The 21,514-nt window shown below is 41.1% G+C and overlaps 1 protein-coding gene across 2 annotated transcripts; it reads left to right on the top strand.

The window, feature by feature from the left end:
* The first annotated feature begins 207 nt into the window (after window positions 1-207).
* Window positions 208-20,532, top strand: tmod1 (tropomodulin 1). 2 transcript variants are annotated; one of them, XM_019876778.1, is made up of 13 exons: window positions 208-524; window positions 3,310-3,338; window positions 3,431-3,518; window positions 4,089-4,223; window positions 8,767-8,923; window positions 9,969-10,085; window positions 11,247-11,336; window positions 12,614-12,744; window positions 12,879-12,986; window positions 13,326-13,469; window positions 14,310-14,454; window positions 15,579-15,678; window positions 18,147-20,532. In XM_019876778.1, exons 3-13 carry the CDS (start codon window positions 3,456-3,458, stop codon window positions 18,163-18,165), a joined length of 1,209 nt encoding a protein of 402 aa, XP_019732337.1. In that variant the 5' UTR covers window positions 208-524; window positions 3,310-3,338; window positions 3,431-3,455; the 3' UTR covers window positions 18,166-20,532. The 2 variants fall into 2 exon arrangements, with proteins under 2 accessions (XP_019732337.1, XP_019732338.1); XM_019876779.1 differs by lacking the exon at window positions 15,579-15,678 and having other exon boundaries at window positions 209-524.
* The last annotated feature ends 982 nt before the right edge of the window (window positions 20,533-21,514 follow it).

Below are 21,514 nucleotides of genomic sequence, written 5' to 3'. Positions count from 1 at the left end.
AGCCTACACGTGTTTTTTCAGATAAGTATTTAGAATATCTATGACTTTGCACAATATTAACAGTAACTTTGACTTTTCTACCGCGTATGAACTTAACTGGCTCGTAAACCGCGCGGTCCATGTAAATGAGGAATTGTGAGCGAGACCGTCACTGCAGGAGTGACAGTGCAGTCTGCGTGGGGGTCGGTGGGCGTGACTTATGATGGGAGGGGGCCCTCTCGGCTTTGCCCTTTGCGGGAGATGACTTCGACTAGAGCCTCCTCAAACGCCCAATTGCTACCTAATGTCGGGGGAGGCAACGTTCTGAGTCCGCTCCATTCTGCACCAATTCTCGGTGTTCTTGACCACGGAACATGGACGGTGTCGCGTCGACGGGACTTGCGTTCCATCCCCGCTTCGTGTAGCCGTTGAGGGGCAGCCTGCATCGCCTGTCCACGCCGCTCTGAGGGAACCATATCTGGTCAAAGTATTCGGTGCTGCTGTCACCCAGCCGGACGGTCCGGCTATAAATAGCGCTGCTGGAGGTACGTAAATACATGCAAAATAAGAGTGCTCACCCGTGGAAGACTTCACTTGAGTAAAGTTAGGACAGAGGCTAATGTACTGTGTAAGTTAATACACATTGCAGTCTGTGGTTCTCTTCCATTTGAAATTGTGTCTTCGGGGGGACCCTCGTCAAGACGGAATTGTGACTGTCGTCTGACAATCTTACTTTGGCCTGATAGACTGCGCCAATCCTCTCCTTTTGTCTCACACTGCACCCTACCAAATCAATGCACCTACAAAAACATAGGAGAGTTGTTCTTACTCAAGTGTGGAGTCGACCAGTATAAACGCCTTGCATAATTAGGATCAGTCAACAAGTGCTATGAGATGCAACAGTTGTCTGATGGCATGTTGGCCTACATAATCGTGTCTGCACAACATTCTAGAGATGTATGACCTTTGCGACGTGCAAGGTCGGACTTTTCGTCTCCCTTTGGATTCATCTGTTGTGATTCATCTATCTATGCACATGCAAAAAGTATTGTTAAAATTAGAGAAAGTTTCACAATTTTCCCGTTAAAAGGTTATCTCTAACATAAAGTCATAAAAAGTGATTTTCAAAATAATATACATTGATTGTATTTAAGTCATAAAAAGTGATTTTCAAAATAATATACATTGTATTTATATTTTTTTTACCATCTTTTCTACAAGTCAGTGCAATGAGAAGTTAACCGCTGTATAATAAAGCTAGAATAAAGTAAAATTACTCACCCATCACCACTTGCATAATGACACTGTAGTGTTCATGTTATGCTAGTGTACTACTCATACACGACTGAGCAGTCAGACCATTTTCAATATTGCAGAAACCTATTTTGCCTTACCGATATTTGATCCTGAAAATATTGTGTTTCTATCACTAGCAAATGTGTTTTAATGGAAATGTGCCCATTACAATGTCCTTTATCATTCTTTAAATACAGAATATAGAATGTGCACCCTTAAAATGTTCCATGAAATGCACAAAACTTCAACGTCAACAACAAAATGTTCCCCATCTGCTCGCATATACGGTACCTGCGCGTGAGGCTGATTTTTTTAATGATGCTGACGTCATGTGCTGTGACACTCTGAAGACACTGAGCAGGATTCGTCTGCTGAGCAGTTTTACAACAAGTCCTGCTGCTCGCTCTGTTTTTATTCATTGATTTATTAACTGCAAAGAGTTTTTGGCTTCTCTTATGATATCTTTACAGGCCAATGTTTTGTAGTTTATAAACATGAGGTTTATTTTTAAACATGAAATCTTTTTGCACTGTGCAATAACATGAATGCACACCACAACACAGACAGAACATACATCGTTTTACCGATCATCAGTGGTATCCATGGCTGATGACAGATTCTTCAATCTGGCCTTGAAAAAGTGAGTTTGTGTATTGTACAGCTATTTGCATCGTAGCGTATTTGTATGTTGCATTGTCGATGCGGCCCAGTTTCAACGCAAAAGTCTTTGGATGACTTTTTATGCAATTTCACCTTCAGCTGTTATGTCCTGCTCGCTCAGTGTCATCCCAACTAAGCAGAAGCTTTGGGAAAGTTGCGTAAATACAGGACCGGCTCTGTTTGCTATCTGCAGAGCAGGTCAGCTTCTTCCACAGCATTATTTGGATTTCAGCCCCATTCTTCATCTTTGCTTTTCAAAACTTGTCTCATCATGGATGGTGCTTCGACAAAGCTGAGTAAAACAACCTCCCCACCTTTCAGTATGATCTACAGTCATAATCAAATAGAACCTATTCAGTGTGGCGTTATCGAGCATGTTTATTTTATTTATAATTTTTTTTTTTTAATCAGATTAGGTTTGGACATTAGATATTGGCCTCAATTAAGTTATTTTTACTCCTGTTATCTAGAGCTTTGCTTCTCAACTCTTGTCACGCGGGGACCCGCATTTTCTCATCGTAGCTAAGCCTCGACCCACTTTAATAGACATTAAGAACAATTAAGGAAACATGCTGTTTGAAAAGAACATATGTGTCATATTTTAAGTATGGTACGCATGCTTCGAGTATATGTTCAAAGTGCCTTTCAGTCGGAACTGAAGGAACTGTTGATGATAAGAAAGGTTAGCATGGACATCAGTAACATTGAAATGTCATTCATTCGTCAGTACCGTCGTGACCTGAGGAATCCCCGCAAATTTTTACGAACTCTCCACGATCCACCGGAAATGGCTTTGTGACCCACTCTTGGGTTCCGACACACAAGTTGAGAATCACTGATCTAGAGAGTCCTTACCAACATATTCATTGGCGTGGAAGGCTGAGGCCACCCACAGCAAGCAGTCCAGAGAAGAAAAGACAAAAAAACAAAACAAAAAAACGATTTACCGTACTGCTTATAGGTTAGCAACAGCACCCACAGCAAGCAGTCCAGAGAAGAAAAGACAAACAAAAAACAAAAAAACGATTTACCGTACTGCTGATAGGTTAGCAACAGAATATGCTATGAGAGCCCCCCATTATTTATGGTGTCGTCTGTTTGGAGGGGGACTTGAAAGTCATGACAAACATGATCATTATATTTTTATGCCCTTCTGCCGATGCAAAATTACTAATGCCGACAAATATCAGTCTCCTTATCAGCTTCTTGTTCATGTAAACTCAGCAGCCTGTTCGTGATTGAAATTTCAAAATGTGTTTTGACGGAGAGAGCTGATTAGATCCAACATGTAACCCAAACACTGGTAAAATGAAAGAACAGAACGACCTTGACAGCAAATCCTAAACTCTTTGTACTCTTTCTGCCTCTCTGTAGGTCGATATTGTCTCGACTTGCTGCAAAAGGTAACGATTAGTTCATTTCACGTACTGCACGATATCTGAGTAGTCATAAACTCAGCGCACTTTGATTCCAACTGGTTTGTTTCCATCCATAGCTATTATCTTCAGCCTTCACAACGGATGTGGAGTTGGCCCAGCTGCTCATCTGACATTTGTATTTCTCATTCGAAGGCCTTTACTGAGGTAAGATAACAGCACCCCTCTCTCTGCTCCCTTTTCTTCATTCTTTTTCACTCTAAATGACACGTTACTGAATAATCAACTTTTGGGGTTTTTTTTTCCCGCCACGAAGATAAAAATGTGTAGATCTGTAAAACCGCATTGTCCACGCTCAAAATGTTCAACTTTCCCGCAACTTTTGAAGTGTGTTTTGGATTCCCATTCATTGTTTTTGGAAATAAAACAATTCAGAGGCTTTTGTTTTTATCGAAGAAAAAAAGCGATGAGGCACCATCCATCTATCCATCGGTCCGTTTGTCCAGTGTCTTCTCACGTTTGCCAATTGTTGCGAGGTGGAATTTGTGAAGCACCGATACGCCGCAAAAAACGCTGACAAAATTGGCACTGTCATACCCACAAGTCAGGCATATTCTCCAAATGTCACAACAAATTTGCCATTGACTTACTGCTCTGTAGCAAATGTAAAAGATACATCTGAAAGAAAGAACAACAAATGTCTGGACTGAAGCAGCAAGAGTTTTAATGAAATGGCCCAGGTGAATGTCAACGTGACATCGGTGTCCATTTTCGCAGAAGTGTGGCATCATGTCGGTGCTGAGAAAGGAGATGGAGAAGTACAGAGACATCGACGAGGACGAGCTGCTCATGAACCTCTCCGAGGAGGAGCTGCGGCGGTTAGAAGATGAACTGGAGGAGTTGGACCCCGACGTGAGTTTACTTTCTGCCAGCGCGCCGCTGGTGTCACTGCAGAGTTATGGAGTCACGCGGGACCGGAATGCTGTGGAGCACGCTGACTTAACATATTAGCGTCACCTACAGCTCTGTTACTGCGATTGCTCATAGTGTTTAAGATGTTGTCGTGTGCCGCCCGTGGGCCCATTAGTTATGTTGTTAGTGAGATGTGCTCAGTGGCGTACTGGGGATTAATAGAGGCAATACGGCAGCCCTCAAACCCCCATAAGCGTGTGTTGTAATACAATCGAACAGACAAAAGTACAGTGAACCCTTGTTTAGTGTGGCAGTAGGTGAAAAAAAACAACAACTTTGAAATGATTTTACACGTACACTATGAAGACACCCTTTTCACCGTAGTTCCGCTCACTGTCACACCTAACACAAAACAAACGATAACTAAACCTTGCATCTTTAACCCCTTCACGCACCCTGTAACCTGATAACATCACAAGCTGTCCACTGTAGTAACCGCTGTCCCTCAAAGGGTTAAACAACAAAATGTTCACCCAAAACCGTCATCTAACATACACAACTATTCACAGGTATGTTGATGAAGATATCAAACCTTCGTAGATGATGTTTGAGTCAACCTAACTTTATTTGGAGAGCACTTTTGAAACAACCTTCGCTAAATAGAAAGTGTTGTACATGGAGTAAGAATTTGACGTGCAAAAACAAAGACAGTTCATCCAAACGACAATTAATCTAATGAATAAATGACAAGTCTCAAAAGCCGCAGAGTAAAAAATGTGCTTTGAAGCGAGTTTTTAGAAATACTCAATCAAAAATGTATAATTCAAAACCCTACACAGGCGAACAGAATTTAGCATAATTTTTCCAGTCATTCTAACCCTTGAAAAAGCCACAGCTAAGCTCGCAGTCATATATTTTCTCTGCTCAGTGGATATTATGGGAAAATAATATGGCACTGCATGGCACTTTTCTTTCGCTAAATTACTTGCTACATCTCTTCCAGTAGACCTCACAGCTGGCTGGCATGTTGAGGCACAACGTGGTACCACAATGAATGTGCATTGTGCTGACCTCGAAATATGGACCAGCCTGTTTGCGAGAAACCAGGGGTGCCCAAGTCCCGTCCTCGAGAGTCTCTATCCAGCCTGTTTTTTTTAGGTTTCCCTCATCCAAAAACACCTGAGTCAAATGGTCAGCTCATCAACAAGCTTTTCAGCAGCCTGATGCCATCCTGATCATTTGAATCAGCGATGTTGTAGGAGGGAAACATGTAAAACAGGCTAGATAGGGCCTCTCGAGGACCACACTTTCCCCAATCCCCTGCAAAAAAAAACATAAAACGAAGACTGGATAAAAATACTGAGGCTGTAAACAATAATGCACGAGATAGCGGGTTCGCTGTAATATATCACAAATTTACTGCAATGTTTGACAGGAACTTTTAGTTGAAACAAAAAACATGTTCACATGTATCATGAATTATCACCACTGATTTTTTTTTTGCTCTTCCCCACAAATAAGCAAGAAAGTAATGCATACACTTGCAACCCAAACAATTGAAATAGTCTAAACAAAGTTTTATAATATACAGTATATGTTTTTATTCAGCGAGAGTGCACTGCAGCTTTGACCATTAGCCGACCTCACTCATGATGTCAGTGGTGCTGCACAAATTGCTTCCATTGACCTAGAAACGAGGGCAGCAAATTGCACCGGTGGTTTGCATGCCTGCTTCACAGTTCTGAGCGTACACGTGGGTTTTCTCCTGGTACTCCAGCCTCCTCCTCCCACATTCCATAAACCTGCAAATTCGGTTCACTAAAGACTCCAAATCAACGTGAATGTGCGGTAGAACTGATACATGTCCGACGTCCAAGTTGCAATCTTCGGTGGGTTCAATGCAGCTTGTGGCATACTGTATGTCATGCACTCCGTGATACATCATGAGTCAAAGAGGTAACAGCAGCTGTGATCGTCTCCTCAATCCCAAAAGTGGGCAAGAGGTGGCTGACTGTGAGGCTCTCATTCGTCGTGCATGTGCGCGCGTTTGTGTGTCACACAAGACCCATGCCAGCACTGTCTGGCCCAGAGGGACTTTATGACGCAAACGTAGAGAGTCAGAGTGTGCGCGCGTACCTTTTTTTTTGGGGGGGGGGGGGCTCTTTACGAGCAGAGCCCATTACAGAACATTAAAGTGCCCTTTTGCTCTGAAAAGCACTGCAGCCTTCCCAGCAGATCTGCCTACGTCTATTCCTGGAAGACATTGCCAAGTTATTTTCGAGTTTGACTAACTCTACAGGCAAATATACTGGATAATGCGATGTAACAATTGTCTTTAATGTCTTGTTAGTTCAGCCTGGATCTGTTATTCATTTGTTTTTTTGGTTTTTTTTAACTGATGAGTTTGCACAATGGTGAAAAGGTCTCTCTTCAAAAAGCCAAGCTATCTCTTTGCTTGAGTTTTAACCCGATTTTTGCCAAATAAATTGACTTCAGGGTTTTCATGCTGAGGAAATAATCTGAAGTTAAACTGTGGACATAATCAACCTTTTACTGACAGTTAAGAATGCTCCGCACCAAAAAATAAATAAATAAATACATACAAATAAATACAAAATACATGTGTTCACTGAGCAGATGATTTGATGACATCTTGCATGATGATGGATTGCTACTTCAGCCATAGTCTAGTACAACATTTGGGACGTTTGACTGGGCGCACTAGTTTTTGTCCACGAAAATTATTTAATGTAGCATGCACGCCTTGTATTGCACCAAGTATAAATAATACCTGTAAGTGTCGGACAGGGGTGTCAAATTCATTTTTGGCGCGGGCCACATTTTATTTACCGTTTCACTTGGAGGGCCGTTATGACTGAAGCCATGTAAAGAAGTCAAGAATAACTGTTGACTCAACTATTGTTTAAGTTAGTATCATGAGGGTTTTGGCAACAAGAACATGCTTAGAATATATTTCTCATTTATTACACATGACAATTTAAAAATTTGGTAGACATTTTGAGAAAGGATCGTGGAAGTTGACATGTTTGAGCTGCTTTCGAGGGCCATATAAAATGACATGGCGGGCCAGATCTGGCCCACGGGCCTCGAGTTTGACTCTGTAGTGTAGGAAGTAAAAATAGAAGAACATGTACAGTTGGTCATAACACAATAGCTTCAATCTTCTGGGAAGATTTACAAGATATTGGGTCTGTGGGAATTTTTGATGACGGCCTCTGAGTCTTGCGAATGAGTTTTGGGGTCAGTTAAGAAGAGCAAGTGCCACTCAATCCTGAGTCCCTCCGACCAGTGGCTCCTGTGTGCGTGCTTACCAGATGAGGTACTGAGTTGCCATGTTAAAGTGAAAACAGAGAAGGAAATCGCAGTCGGACTGCGGAAGAGAGCACAACCGAGTCTCTCACTGTTAAAAATAACACAGTGGAGCGGAGCTGAATGTAAGAGACGTGCTCTCTGTGATGTAACTGTGAGATGAGAAGCCTGGAGGAGTCACCTTTCCTCTCAATGCTGCCGTATGCTGTGCAAAATATATTTTGAAGCCCCGGTGATTTTGTTCACTATTGTCATCTTTGTGCCTTTGACTAAGTACAGAGGGAGGCCGACGGCAGCTTGAAAAGGCTGGATGAGTCATGAGAAGAGAGAGAGTGAGGCCACGGTGCGTTGAAAGCAAAGATAAGATATGAGGCTATAAGCAGAGCTTGTAAGAGCTTGATTTGAAATGGGTCTTTAGGTTAAAAATAACGTGGGGCGCAGCAAAGCTGTGGGAAATTTCTCAGCCTGCCCTTGTCTGCGAGTATACTGAATAAAATCACCACACAGGACATTAGGTAACCCCTAGCATAATCCAATTCAAGAGTTTAATTTAAAAAAATTAATTAAAAAAAAAGATCGTTCCAGAAATAATAATGCTCGTGTTTCGATTGAGAAAGGAGACTTTTTTTCCCAATAGATTTATTATTGCTGAGATGTTTTTATGATATTCCCTGTGTTTTTTTTTTTTTTTTCTTCTTGCCTCTCATGTGTGGAAAGTAAGATATGGGAGCCATCGCTCATTTTGATACAGTGTACTTGTACACCGATGCAGATAACACACGGCACTTTTAGAGTAGATTAATAACTCTCATATACAGTGTCGTGCCAATCAAACGGACAACGCTTTGAAGGGCAAATTCTCATGATATTCTTGCACTGCACTTCAATCTCCAGTTATGGCATCCAGTTGTGTAGTGCACGGTACTGTAGTGATGTAGGATCGAATTGTACCAGGTTATAATTTTTAAATCCTTTTCAATCCGAAAATGTATCAATCGTCTAATATAATCACCAGTGTGTCAAATCACTTACAGCTCTCAAGTGTAAACACTGTTCAAGGCAATCAGATGAATCTACACAGTAATAAACTTGATAACCCGTAAAGAATAAAGAATGTCGTGTTATAACCAAATGGACTCAAAAATAAATATGGCCCCATTTCCCAATGGAGGGTACCAATGTTTTGAATGATGTACATTCCATCGTTGACTAGAATGCACTGTTGCCTGCTGGGATGCGTCAGAAAGACCAGACAAAGAAAGCGCCCACGGGAACGTTCCAGAGAGACGACCTGCTGGCTCACCTGGAGAAACAAGCCAAAGAGCATCCAGACAGGGAAGACCTGGTGCCCTTCACTGGGGAAAAGAGAGGTAAGCCTGCAACATTGTCATCGATTTTTGGGTTAATTCCTCACGTACTAAACGCAACGTCTCTGACTGTGTCTGAAATCAAAAGCTCATCTCGCAAAGGGTCCATGATTAGAAGGGTCATGTGTAGTAGAGAGGTTACACACAAAACTCTAGAAAGTCAAACTCACCATGAGGTTCTGTGACACTGTCTATAAAAAAAAATTACATTTGTAAACATCTCCAACAAGCAAAAAAAAAAAAACATCAAGTCGTGGGCTGTTGCGAAGCCCTTGGACTTACTGAGTGCCTCCTCCTTTCTGTCCATCCATGCACCTTTTTGCACCACTGAAGTCTATGAAACTGTCGAAATTGTTTTTAGGCTGCCAGTGTTTACAAGGCAGTCCAAACATGAGGTGACAGAGGCTGAACGCGCGGCAGAGCCGAGTGTGACGTTAGACAGAGCAGGTTGCGAACGCACACGCGCGCACACAAATGTCTTTACACTTACTAAGTGTCAACAACATGAAGTCAGATCATGTGGAAGGAAGCTCACAAGGCTCGGCTCTGATATAACAGCTGCTCATACATCATGGATATTTTTAATAGTCGGAGTCTGTGCTGAGAATTTGATGGACGGCTTTTCAGTCCGTGAGGCCAAGACACAGACGGGTTCATATTTTTCTTATTTTACATCAGAGTTAATATTAACCCTTGGCCTCTTCATGCATTCACTTGAGGTAAACACAACTGACAAGCTGTGAAAGATTCGAGTACACCCCGGACTGGTCACTTGTCAATCACAGGGCACATGTAGAAAAATGACCATTCACAATCACAACTTTAGGAGATGTAGAATAACCTCTGACATTAGTTCCTCATTGGTCACCGTCATTGCACTGTTCATCCTCATGTGGCGATTCTAATATTGTGGTTGCCGCGTACTTCCTCTCACATTCCAATCATATGCAGTTGAGGTTAAATCCTCAAAACTGTAAAGTCCATAGGTGTAAATGTGAGTGTAAATGAGAGTAAGTAGTGGATGTATCAACTTGCTTTCATTTTGTAGGGAAGGCCTTTGTGCCGAAAAAGATGGTGGACCCCATTATGGAGAATGTGACCTTGGAGCCTGAGCTTGAAGAAGCGCTCGCCAGTGCTACTGATGCTGAACTTTGTGATATCGCAGGTAACAAGTTCCCTTTACTTCCGGTCGACACAATGGCGCCGTAGACTGGATATATTCTAGCACCCTGTATTTGTTTTCCCTCACATCTCTCATTAAACGCCAGTTTTCCAAATGCTATTGAATTCAAGTTGTTTCACTAATCAGTGTAAATAAACCTCAACCCGACCTCCCATCCTTGCACCTGATCTTCATCTTGTCTTCAAGCTAACTCCTTTGCTTCCCCCCCCTTAGTGTTCCCTCCATCACCCCACCACCCTTCCTCTTCATCACCCCCTCACTTCCTCCACCTCTGCTGGATCACTGTTAGCTGGGCACCATACAGGGTATCTGCAGTTTGGACGCATGTGTTGGCATGAAACGAACAGAAATGCTGCTCAGACTCTGCGCAGACTACTGTGATTGATTTACATGCCCGCTAACCTCAATGAACGCATGCTATTTATGACAATGGAAGTTTATTGGGGTGGCATGGCTCAGTGGTAGCGTGCTCGTTTTCCAACCCAGAGGTTGGCGGTAGAGTGGTAGTTTCCCAACCCAGAGGTTGGTGGTGTGATCCCCGGCCATTGCGATCATGTCTAAGTGCCCTCAAACGTCCCCATCAGTTTGAATCAGGTTTTTCGACATGCTTGTGCATATCATATTACTTCATAATGTAACCAACATTTTTACAGTCACCGTGACATTAAATTGTAGCCAAGTGGTATTATACAATGGTGCTCAGAAACTATTTCGGTTCCAAGTCGTTCCTAGAAATGTAGCTGGAAATGATGCTTAATACACACATTTATTTTAGATATCTCACCACATTTTTCTTTTTCAAAGCAGCTTGGACAAAACTTAGTTGGCCAATCTACCCGTTCACTTATTATTATTATTATTATTATTATTATTATTATTATTTGACTTCACATTATATATCAACCAACTGCTAGAGGTTAAGATCAGCATGGGTTGTGTCATGCTGTTTGTCATGTAAACGATAAAACATACAGTACCAGCCCATCCATGTGACTCACATGTAACTATGCATGCCTCTTATACAGTATGTCTCTTTCCATCCTCTTTTTGCATGGTGGTCACGTGAGCAGCCGAAACACATTTTGTACCTGCTCACTATGCGTTGATGACCTCCATTTTGTCTATGGCCCTTTCCTTTCACAGCCATCCTGGGCATGCACACCCTGATGAGTAATCAGCAATATTATGAAGCTCTGGCAAGCAGCACCATAGTCAACAAGCAAGGCCTTAACAGTATGTAACATACACCTACACGGGATTTCATCTGTTTCGCCAAACAAAATGACATATCTGCGTAAAATGTGTAGTTTGAACGATGTAAACTCAATGAAATGACGCTCGGTCCAAGAGAACTGTTGAGGCAAATTCGCTTGGATCTCTAGCATATGAAATAAGCTCATGGCAGCAAATGTTTGGAGAGAGAGGGGCAGACATAGTGAATTTTCTATGGACATAGTAAACTTTTTTGCACTCGAGGAGAACTGCGGATGCCTCTGGAGCGCCACATTTGCTTTTCTGTAAATACAACATTCGAACCTGTTTATTTTCTGATTTTACATCCTATTTGAAATACCAGACAGTTATACTGCTGTAGTTGCACTTTTCACCTCAGTTTGCTATATTTCACGCATTCATCAACTTGACAATTGTGGGAAACTCTACTTTGACCATGAATATTGCAGAATGCTATGCTTGGTTTGGCACATGCTGGACATAATATACAAGACGGATCATAATTGTGTATGTACATGCTTGGATCCTGGCACCTACTGTCAAATGTGATTGCTTTGATGCCATTCCCATGCTGCTCTGTTTGCTGATTATTATGACATTTTGTGATTTGTTAGTCAGCAATAATTCAATTTTTTAGATATATATTTCTCGGCACCACGGTAGTTGTGTGGTTAGCACGTCAGCCTCGCAGTGCAGAGGTGCAGGGTTCAATCCCAGGCCCCGGCCTTCCTGTGTGGAGTTTGCATGTATTCCCAGTGCCTGCGTGGGTTTTCTCCGGGTACTCCGGTTACTTACCACATTCGAAAAACATGCGTGGTAGGTAAATTGAACACTCTAAATTGTCCCTAGGTGTGACCATAAGTGTGAATGTTTCTGGCAGCCAGTTCAGGGTGTACCCCGCACACGGCCCGAAGACAGCTGGAGCCTATCCCTGCCCGCGACCCTCGTGAGGATAAACGCATTCGAAAATGGATGGGTGGATATATTTCTGTTAATTTGGAACCTGGCTTCAGTTATTCGCCGAAAAACTCAGCTATTTGCAGTTGTAGGCATATGTAATATTCGTGTTTTTCATTTTTATGCCCTAAAATGCCACAAGAGGGTGCCAACGCCCAGCGGAAGGAAAAGTAGTAATTGGTGTTAATAAAACACATGCTGGCGTGACACAGCTCAGCTTTTAAGGTCTTTCACGTATCTTTGTTGTCTCTGCTATTGGCATTTCAGCTCATTGTGTTCCAGGACTTCCTGACTGTGTAGTAACTATAAGTGTGTGGCAGGTGTGATCCAGTCCACCCAGTACAAACCAGTTCCCGATGAGGAGCCCAATTCCACTGATGTGGAGGACACTCTCATAAGGATGAAAAGGAATGACCCTGAGCTTGTGGAGATCAACCTCAACAACATCAAGGTAGCAAAGTGTGTCTGTGTCTGTTATATACATGGTCATTGACAGTGTTTTAGGACACATTTATTTCATGATACTAATCTGTTAGCTGTTATGTTCCCATGTGGTGCTGCTTTCTTTTTTTCTTTTTCTTTTAGAACATTCCCATCCCGACTTTAAAGGCGTACGCTCAGGCTCTGATAGAGAACACGGCGGTGGAGAGGTTGAGTATCGTTGGAACCAGAAGCAATGACCCTGTAGCATTTGTAAGTTTATAACATTTAGCTTTTTTTTCCCCTTTGAAATACTATATGCTTCACCTATTTCATTCATATGGGAGTGTAAGGGAAAAAAAAAACAGGTTAAGTCGGCGCTGAAAAGCATATCTCTGCTTTTATTAACACCCCTTGTGGGGGCTGTTCCATCTTTTGGCGTAAGTGTTACTATACCCACACAAAACCTTCTAAAAAGCAAAAACAGAGCCACAGGGTTCATGTTTTGATGCTTGCACGATATGTTGACTTTTGGAATCTAGAGGGGCAGGGTACGGTGTGTATGTTGCCAAAGAAAAGAACAAAATGACAATTATTCTTATTTGTTGTCAGGCCCTGGCGGAGATGCTCAAGGTTAACACGACACTGAAGAGCCTGAACGTTGAGTCGAACTTTATAACAGGGACTGGAATCCTCGCCCTCATTGAGTCACTGCAGTACAACACCACATTACTGGAGCTCAAGATTGACAATCAGGTGCTGAACAGAACTGTGACATGTACATCAGTGACAAAAACAGTTCGGAATGAATGTTAATCCAAAGATACATATTGAAAACAAACACGGAAAATAAAATACATGATACTCACCCTATTTGCTGATTTTTAAATATATTAATTTGTGCAGATCACAACAGACATGTTTTGGTAGTCTAACTTGGCTGGAAGTTTTGCTCTGACTAACTAGTCGGAGGACAAAAAGTATTGTGGGGTAGCTAGCTGGCCTTCTGAGGTTTTATTTGAAATCTGAACAGTTAAAGCTAATAAAGTTCAAATCATCTAGGAAGAGATACCAAGTGTACCCAATTTCGTATATTTTGTTATCGGCAGTGGCCATAGGTTCCACTTTTACGGATCGTGGAAAATGTTACTGAAAGGATATTTGGCACACTTAATTCATGATATATCTTGAGCTGCAAATTAAAAACGTTTTCCGTACAACATAACCCTCCATTTTTTATATTTTAATTTTGATATGTGGGCTATGATGGGCTGCACTCATGTGTGTCCAAGACGTTATGACAACAACAGTTGCTTTTCTATTATGTCCTCCTTTTTCCTCATTGTCCAGGCATGACTAATCAATTTATGCTGCATTAAACATGGATTGATTGGTCATGCCTGAATTGTAGTGTATATTTATCCTTTAACATTAGCGGTGGTGTGTTGGCTAGCATATACCACTAAAATGATTTTAGTCACCGCCATCTTTACTACAAGCCAGCAGTGTTCCTTGACCGTTATTTTGAATCTGCTCGTTAAATCCAAGTATGCCATACAGTTGCTTGAACGAATGATATCAACTTTTCATCTTCAGAGCCAGCCATTAGGCAATAAGGTGGAGATGGAGATAGCAAGCATGTTGGAGAAAAACACCACCTTGCTGAAGTTCGGCTACCATTTCACCCAGCAGGGCCCACGTCTCCGAGGCTCCAACGCCATGATGAACAACAATGACCTTGGTAGGAAATTCACAAATGCATTCATAGGAACGCATGCACATCAGTATAGTAGATAGCCACAACCACAAAATTCCCTGTGTCTAATCTAATGAGATCTTATACAATCAAATACTGTACTTAGTAAAGACAATTGTTTCCCAAATGAGTTAATGTACCGGTCGTCAAATTACCCATCCACAGTAATTCAAAGCTACTGTACAGTGTTCTGCGACAAAGTACGTGTGTATCGAACTAAACACACTTCCTTTGTGATAGTCGTAACTATGCCCAGTTTTGGTGACACAGAGGACTTTGTAGTCTTTGTAGTTCATTATGGTTGATGTAGTTTGACATTGATTTTTGCGAGTGGTGTTTTAATATTTTGACATAAGGTCACCCCGATAGCGCGTTACGAAACCTGAATTGTCAACCTTGTACAGTACTGCTAGACATTTTGTGACACACCGCTTATTGTCAAAAGGCTGTACAGGTGTACCGAGTGTTGTGGCTCACACCAGAACGGAGCGAGTGTGATACATTATTGCGACGTCACCACTCAGAAATTCACGAATAAGCCTTTGTTTTGAGTGACCCCGGTGGTTATACAAAGACTCGGTACAATTGTGCATTTGGCAGTGTTAGCAGTTCCATTTCGTCAAAGCTGCCACTTTATCTGCACTTAATCTTCCCACTTTTTACTTTGATCGGATGCTTAACAGTTGAATCAGTGATGTCATCGCCCGCTACACTTAGTGCGCCCTGAAAGCGGAGGCAAACCAAAACAAAAGCGTTTTAAATGATGACATCAACACCAAAAAAAAAAAACTAAACAAAAAAAGAGCATGAGGGTCTAGTTACTTCAGTGCCCATGTGGACTTTCAGTAAATTATGAATTTTGTCGGATTTTGTCAGTCACCGCAGAGATGTTAATGATCAGAACACTGGTCGCAGTGATATAATAAACCGTAATGTCTCTTCAGGGTTGACAATATCATTCAAAGGGTTGATGAAGCCATCAACGTGAATCATTAACCTTCAGCAGGATTATGATGCAATCGTCAATGCTGCCTGTTTAGCTGCCTCTACATGCGACCAAAAGGTTCATATTTCTGGACGTAACTTTTCCTCCTCCTCTCGTTTTGAAGCCCGGGTTGTCAGGTCAGAGTCTGATGGTTCCTTTACTCTCACTTTGTCTGTCCCGGAGCTGGAACGGGCCTTTGGGAAAAAGTTCAAGTCAAAGACTAAGTAAACACGTGTGGTCCTTCATTCTTGCTTTTTCTTCTGACGCTAGCTTCTACTTTTGTTCCAAAACCCTGGAACCGCCGCCACCTCCTTTCAAAGCCTCCGTTTATTCTCTTCAGGTCTTTTCAGCACTTTCACACTTGAGCTCTTTTCGGCTGTCCTCAAGTCAAGGCTTTACTTCGGCCCCAACTTTAATCAAAAAATACAAAATTATGACCTTCAGTAAGATGTTAATTTAACAATATGTTCTGTGCGACGCCACGATTCTAAACACGGTATTCTGATTAATATTGCCTTTGTGGAATATGAATCAAGCAGTCAAATGCATCCATTTTTTCCCCATCTCTTACTTTTTTCATTGTTACACTGAAAGATGTTTCATGATCCACAATTAAATGAATAACTAAATGGAAATTAACGATGCTAATCACAAAGTACCACTGGCAAATGATCAGAAACAATTACCGTATTTTCCGCACGATAAGGCGCACCTAAAAGCATTCAATTTCCTCAAAAGCCGACAGTGCGCTCTATAATCCGATGCGCCTTTTATATGGAGTTACAGTCTCTTTATATTCCCCATTGAGTTGTTTCCCTGTTAGTGTCCCTATGCCGTCTAGTTGTGATTATTAGCAGGAACCAATCGTAACGTAAAAGGGTTCTACCTGACACTAATTGACATGTGCACAACTACTTTGTGAGCTCTGCGCAGCCATTATGAAACGAGGATAATACCAAAACCATTGTTAACTACTGACTAAACGAAGGAAGGAGACAAGCAAGACTTGGAAGGATATTTAGCCCCTTGTGGATGTGAGCCCACAAGGTTTGTGTGCCTATTTGTTGAATTGTCTTCATAACTTGTGTCTTTCATTTATTGTTTTGTAATGCCATTTGGATGTATGCCAAGGAATAAACCCTGTATTTTTATGGACTTGGTGTTGTGCTTTATGCTACATCCTGATGGAGCTACATATGGATCAATATTCTGATTTTTTGGACGTAGTATTTTAAATGTTCTGTAAAGCGCGTGGTTACAGCTGCAGCAGTTGTCAAGGCTCTATATAAATAAAGCTATATTGTATTGTATTGTATTCCTTTTGCGTAGCTCCATCTAGTGGATGCATAACATGACCACAGCCACTATTGTAGCTTCTGTTCTATGCGCCTATATATGAAAACAGTTTTAAAATAGGCCTCTTATTGAAGGTGCGCCTTATACTCCAAATACGGTACTCAGATGTCACCATTAACGTGTGCCCTCATCTCCTGTGTTTTGTTTTCAATTACAGTTTAGAAAACAGAAAGAGAGGAACCATCAAAAGAGACGAAAACCAATCTTTGAAGCACAAAAATCCGAATGGTCACACTAAAAGTTCAATTATATCCATTGAACGATCAACGACCACTGGAAAAAAATAGTGTCATAAAAACTTCAATCCGTTGCATCCTGCCTGGACACTGCATTGTCGAAGATGTCTTCAAATTATGAACTGAACACAACTTTATTTGTAGAGCACTTGAAAAACAACCACAGCTGCATAACAAGCGCTGACTATAAATAAAAAATCTGACATACAAAAACAATGACAGTTAAAACCAATAAATTAATAACATGAAAACACTAAATACAACACAACACAAACAATGCCGAGTCATCTATAACAATGCTTTCTCTCACCGTCGACCACTTGAACTGCTGCTAAACATTTACCAGATTTGGGCAGCAAAAGAAATGGGCTTTTTACTGCACAGCTCCCTTTGTTTCTTTTTCTCTTCACATCGTTGCTTAAACTTTGATTGAAGTCAATGGCTCGGAGCAGATTTCTTTATTTTCTCTTCCTTGATTTCAACTTTTTGCTCACACCACTCATGCTGTACTTTAGAGTGAAGAGATGCGACTACAGGGTTCTTATTGATGCTTTTCATGACTTGATTTTGGGACAAAGTATCAAAACATGTATCTGAAATCTGTATTTTCCTCTCCCCTTTGCTGTAATAGGAGGAAACAGAAAGTGGTTTGCTTTTAGCAGCAGTTCCCAAATTTCTCCGAGCCTGCACTCCCTAAAAAAGACATTTGAATTTGAAAAAGAATGACATACATTTCAGAGATAAATCAAAAAAAAAAAAACGTGAGCATGAATAATTAATTAATAAACAACCCCACGCCCCCTCGAGAGATTATCTTAGACCCACTGCAGGTTGGGAAGCCATGTTTTATCGCATCTATGATTCGAGCATCACTGTACGAATGCAGTGGACATGCTCGAAAAGCAATTTTGACCTGGAAAGACGCTTTTGAACCCTGTAAGAGCAAAGGTCGCATACACTTAGGTGCCTCTGCTCTTTCTCTCTCTCTCTCTCTCTCTCTCTCTCTCTCTCTCTCTCTCTCTCCCCCTCGCTTTTTCTCCCGCTCTCCATTTTTTCTGGTGTTGTTCCTGTCTTTTCACATGTCATCTCTCCATCCGCAGTAAGAAAGAGAAGGCTTGAAGGAGGACCCATCCTCCCCAAGTGTCGGACAAATGTGTAAGGAGCACTACCCCCCCAGCCTCGCATCCCCCAGCCACCCGTTTTTGCCTCTTTCGAAAGCCCGCCTCGTCCCCCTGTGTGACCTCCAGTCGACCTCAAAGAGTTCGACGGCCTCTCCGGATGACCTCGCACATCATCTCTGACATGCAAGCGCAATTCAGGGTTCCGAGAAAACTCTTTTTGGACTTTTTAAAATGTAGATCGTTAGGGGATACACATGGTGTGATTAACAGTGTCCACCAGAACATCCAGTGCATGTAAAAAAAAGAAATATTTGATCTTTGAATGTTTATGTGCTGGGATGTTTGAATTGTGCAAGCTAGTAACCATGCAGCAACTATAGTGCCTTGACTTTTTGTGACTGTTTTCTGAATGATGGCTTCACGGCCTCTTTTGGGAATCCCTGTTTCTACTGTTGTGTTGAATTTATTTTTATTGTGTGAATGCTGGTTATTAATGATACAAATAATATCCATGCATTGTAAATGACTTGTTTGGACATTGGTGCGCACGCCTTCTTCTTCAATCAGTATTACAGGGTAGTTCAATCCCAGCAACAAGCATCAAACACTCAAAACGTAGAAATCGCAATCGATGCGTAACATTTTCCATATTCACCTGGTCGTGAATATGTCATCTGATTTTGTTTTAATTATTATTATTATTAGAATTCAACAAACAAGAGTGTGATAAATTTTACGGTCATACTCCAAGACAAAGTGGAACCTCCAAAGTCGAACATCCCACTAGTGGTTTAATTTAGAGTTAAGACAATCCGTTTGAATAAAAATATGCTGCTTCAAAAAAGGCGGAACAGGTGGATAGTTTCTACTTCGCATTTGAAACATTCTGAGTGGAAATCTTGGCTCAGGGTGGGTTTATATGCTTGTGTGACCACTCTAAATTGAAGTGTGAATGTGAGTCTGTTTGTCTCTCTGCATATACCTTGTTGGAGACCAGTTCAGCTCTGACAGGCTCCAGCTCACCGATAAACGCGCGCCACAAGTTAGACCAGCCAGCTTTTAGCTGGTCTCATGTGTAGTCTACTTTCTTTGACTAAATTGTCAATTACATTGACTAAATAATTTTAGATGAGAATGTTGCAAATGCCACATTGGTTAATGACGAGCATGAATGAACAAATGGCACATGGTGTCAGTATCCCTGCGTCAGCACCTCCCTGTGCCTTCTCCATGATGTGCCTGCCAGGTGTTTTCAAAAGCCGAGTCATTTTAATTTTTTTTTTTTTCTTACAGTGGTCAGTTTCTTGCTGTATTTGTGTGACCGTTGTGAATGTTAATGTGTTATCCGGTCTGGCTGATAAGCTTCTAAAGCGATGATAGTTTCACCATTGAACAAATGCTCAGTTATCTTATATCCTTTTAAGAAAAAAAACACTAACGTTTAGTGCAACAAGCCAATTAAGACCCACAGAATGGAGTGCGTTCTACTTTGGAGGTTCACATAGCATCAACACTGATGATGTCATAAACCATCTGAGAACCTTTCACTTGGATTGTTTTGTGGATGATGTACACTTAAATTCCATGTTTACGTTATCCATGATTTACATGAAAGCCTTCAAGCTGGGACTTCTACCTTACATATATGACAGAGCACAGACTTTCAGACACTCATCCAGGTACTGTTTGTTGTTGTTGTTGTTTAATGAAGTTGAAACTTGAGGTTTAAAATGAGATGTCTGGCAGATGATCACAGGCACATATAAACTTCTAAAACCAACTTTGGAGTGTTTAGCTCGAAGACAAAATTGGCTGTAGCACAAACATGAAATTCTTATCAGGCAGATACATTTAATTGAGGTAAAGTTTAAATAGATAAAGTTCAAACAAGCTTTGAAGCAGATGCAGATGAGATTTTAATTGGACCCCTTTGGACATTTTAAGTGTGTCACTGCATTGATCCTGGTTTGATCCTCAAATGTTCTTTTCACCAAACATTGTCTTTGATTACTAACTAGATACCACCAGCACTCGCTACAATGTGGAGCATTTGGCAGCATTTACAGTGTACTAGGACGAGAAGGCAAATGCAGCTGCTGTCTAGTGAGGGTCAAGAACAAATAGCTTGCTTGCGGAAATTAAATTTAAATATTTATTGTAGTTCAAAGGATATGGAGAAATAGGCAGCTGATGTCATTTACAACAAATGTTAATTAAGGATGTAAGCATTTGGCATCGAGTGACACTTGCGGCCTTGTGTGTCCACTTGTCTCCATCTTATCTAGATTGATGTTTGATTTACAGTATTTGTTAGCTAGTTCACATTTTGGTGTGGATGGTGAAATAAATGTGCCTTGAAATTAAACTGAGCGCCGTGTCGTTATTTGGTTGGGATAGAGTTCAGGCGTAATCATGTCAAACGGTACTGGGAAACAATGACATCTTGTGGCATTATTTATTACTTCAAACGCCATGTAGACAATGCTGTACTGCAATTCCATTTGCCCGAAACGCGATTTAACATGAGTGCCATGCAAAAATATATATTTTTGGACAGCCGCGACAGTCCTAATACATACGGAAGTGTATTGCATCCACTTTGGGGGGGAAAAAAAAGCTTCTGTTTTTCTTTTTTTTTAATGTTTTTTTTTTTTGTTCTATGTTATGTCATATTTTTTCATGTTTTTAAAAAATATTTTTCTGTTCTTTTTATCTGTTTTTCAGAATGTTTTTCTGTTTTCGGTAATAGTATATGTTTGTCTTTTTCGGGAATTTCTTTTCCTGTTTCTCGGAATTATATTTTTCAGTTTTTTTGGAAAAAAAAATTCCCCCTGAGGATACACATTCATTCATATATTGAGAGAGAGAGAGAGAGAGAGAGAGAGAGAGAGAGAGAGAGAGCTCATAAGCGAACTCCTCTAAAAAAAGTGAATGCAATATCCTTCCACAAAAAACTTGCAAGTAAAGATTTTTAAAAATATAGTAAAAAACCTAATAATAATGCTTAACAAAATGATTTTTCAGACCAATGTCAGAGAGCAATTATATATCAATATAATCAAATGCAATAACAATAATTCATTTTTATGTTACTATTGCTGTGATTCAAATTATTATTCAAACCCCATGACCTGGAAACTGACTCAGCCAAATGGAAGCTGGCCATCAGTGGCTTTATGTTTGTTCAAAAACTGCCCGGAAGCAAACTTTTTACATAACGGTTAGCTTCGGGTTTGTTGATCTGTTTGGGGACAACAGGTGGCTCTGTAGGGCTCCTCCTACAGCAGCACACCTGTTGGTCATCATGTCATTAGTAGATTTTCTGTTAAAAGGACTCCTGGCCCGAC

This window comes from Hippocampus comes, unplaced genomic scaffold, assembly GCF_001891065.2.
Source record: "Hippocampus comes isolate QL1 unplaced genomic scaffold, H_comes_QL1_v1.1 scaffold51, whole genome shotgun sequence".
Taxonomy (NCBI): Eukaryota; Metazoa; Chordata; class Actinopteri; order Syngnathiformes; family Syngnathidae; genus Hippocampus; species Hippocampus comes.
The sequence above is the reverse complement of the archived record's forward strand: the minus strand, read 5'-3'. Positions and strand labels throughout refer to the sequence as shown.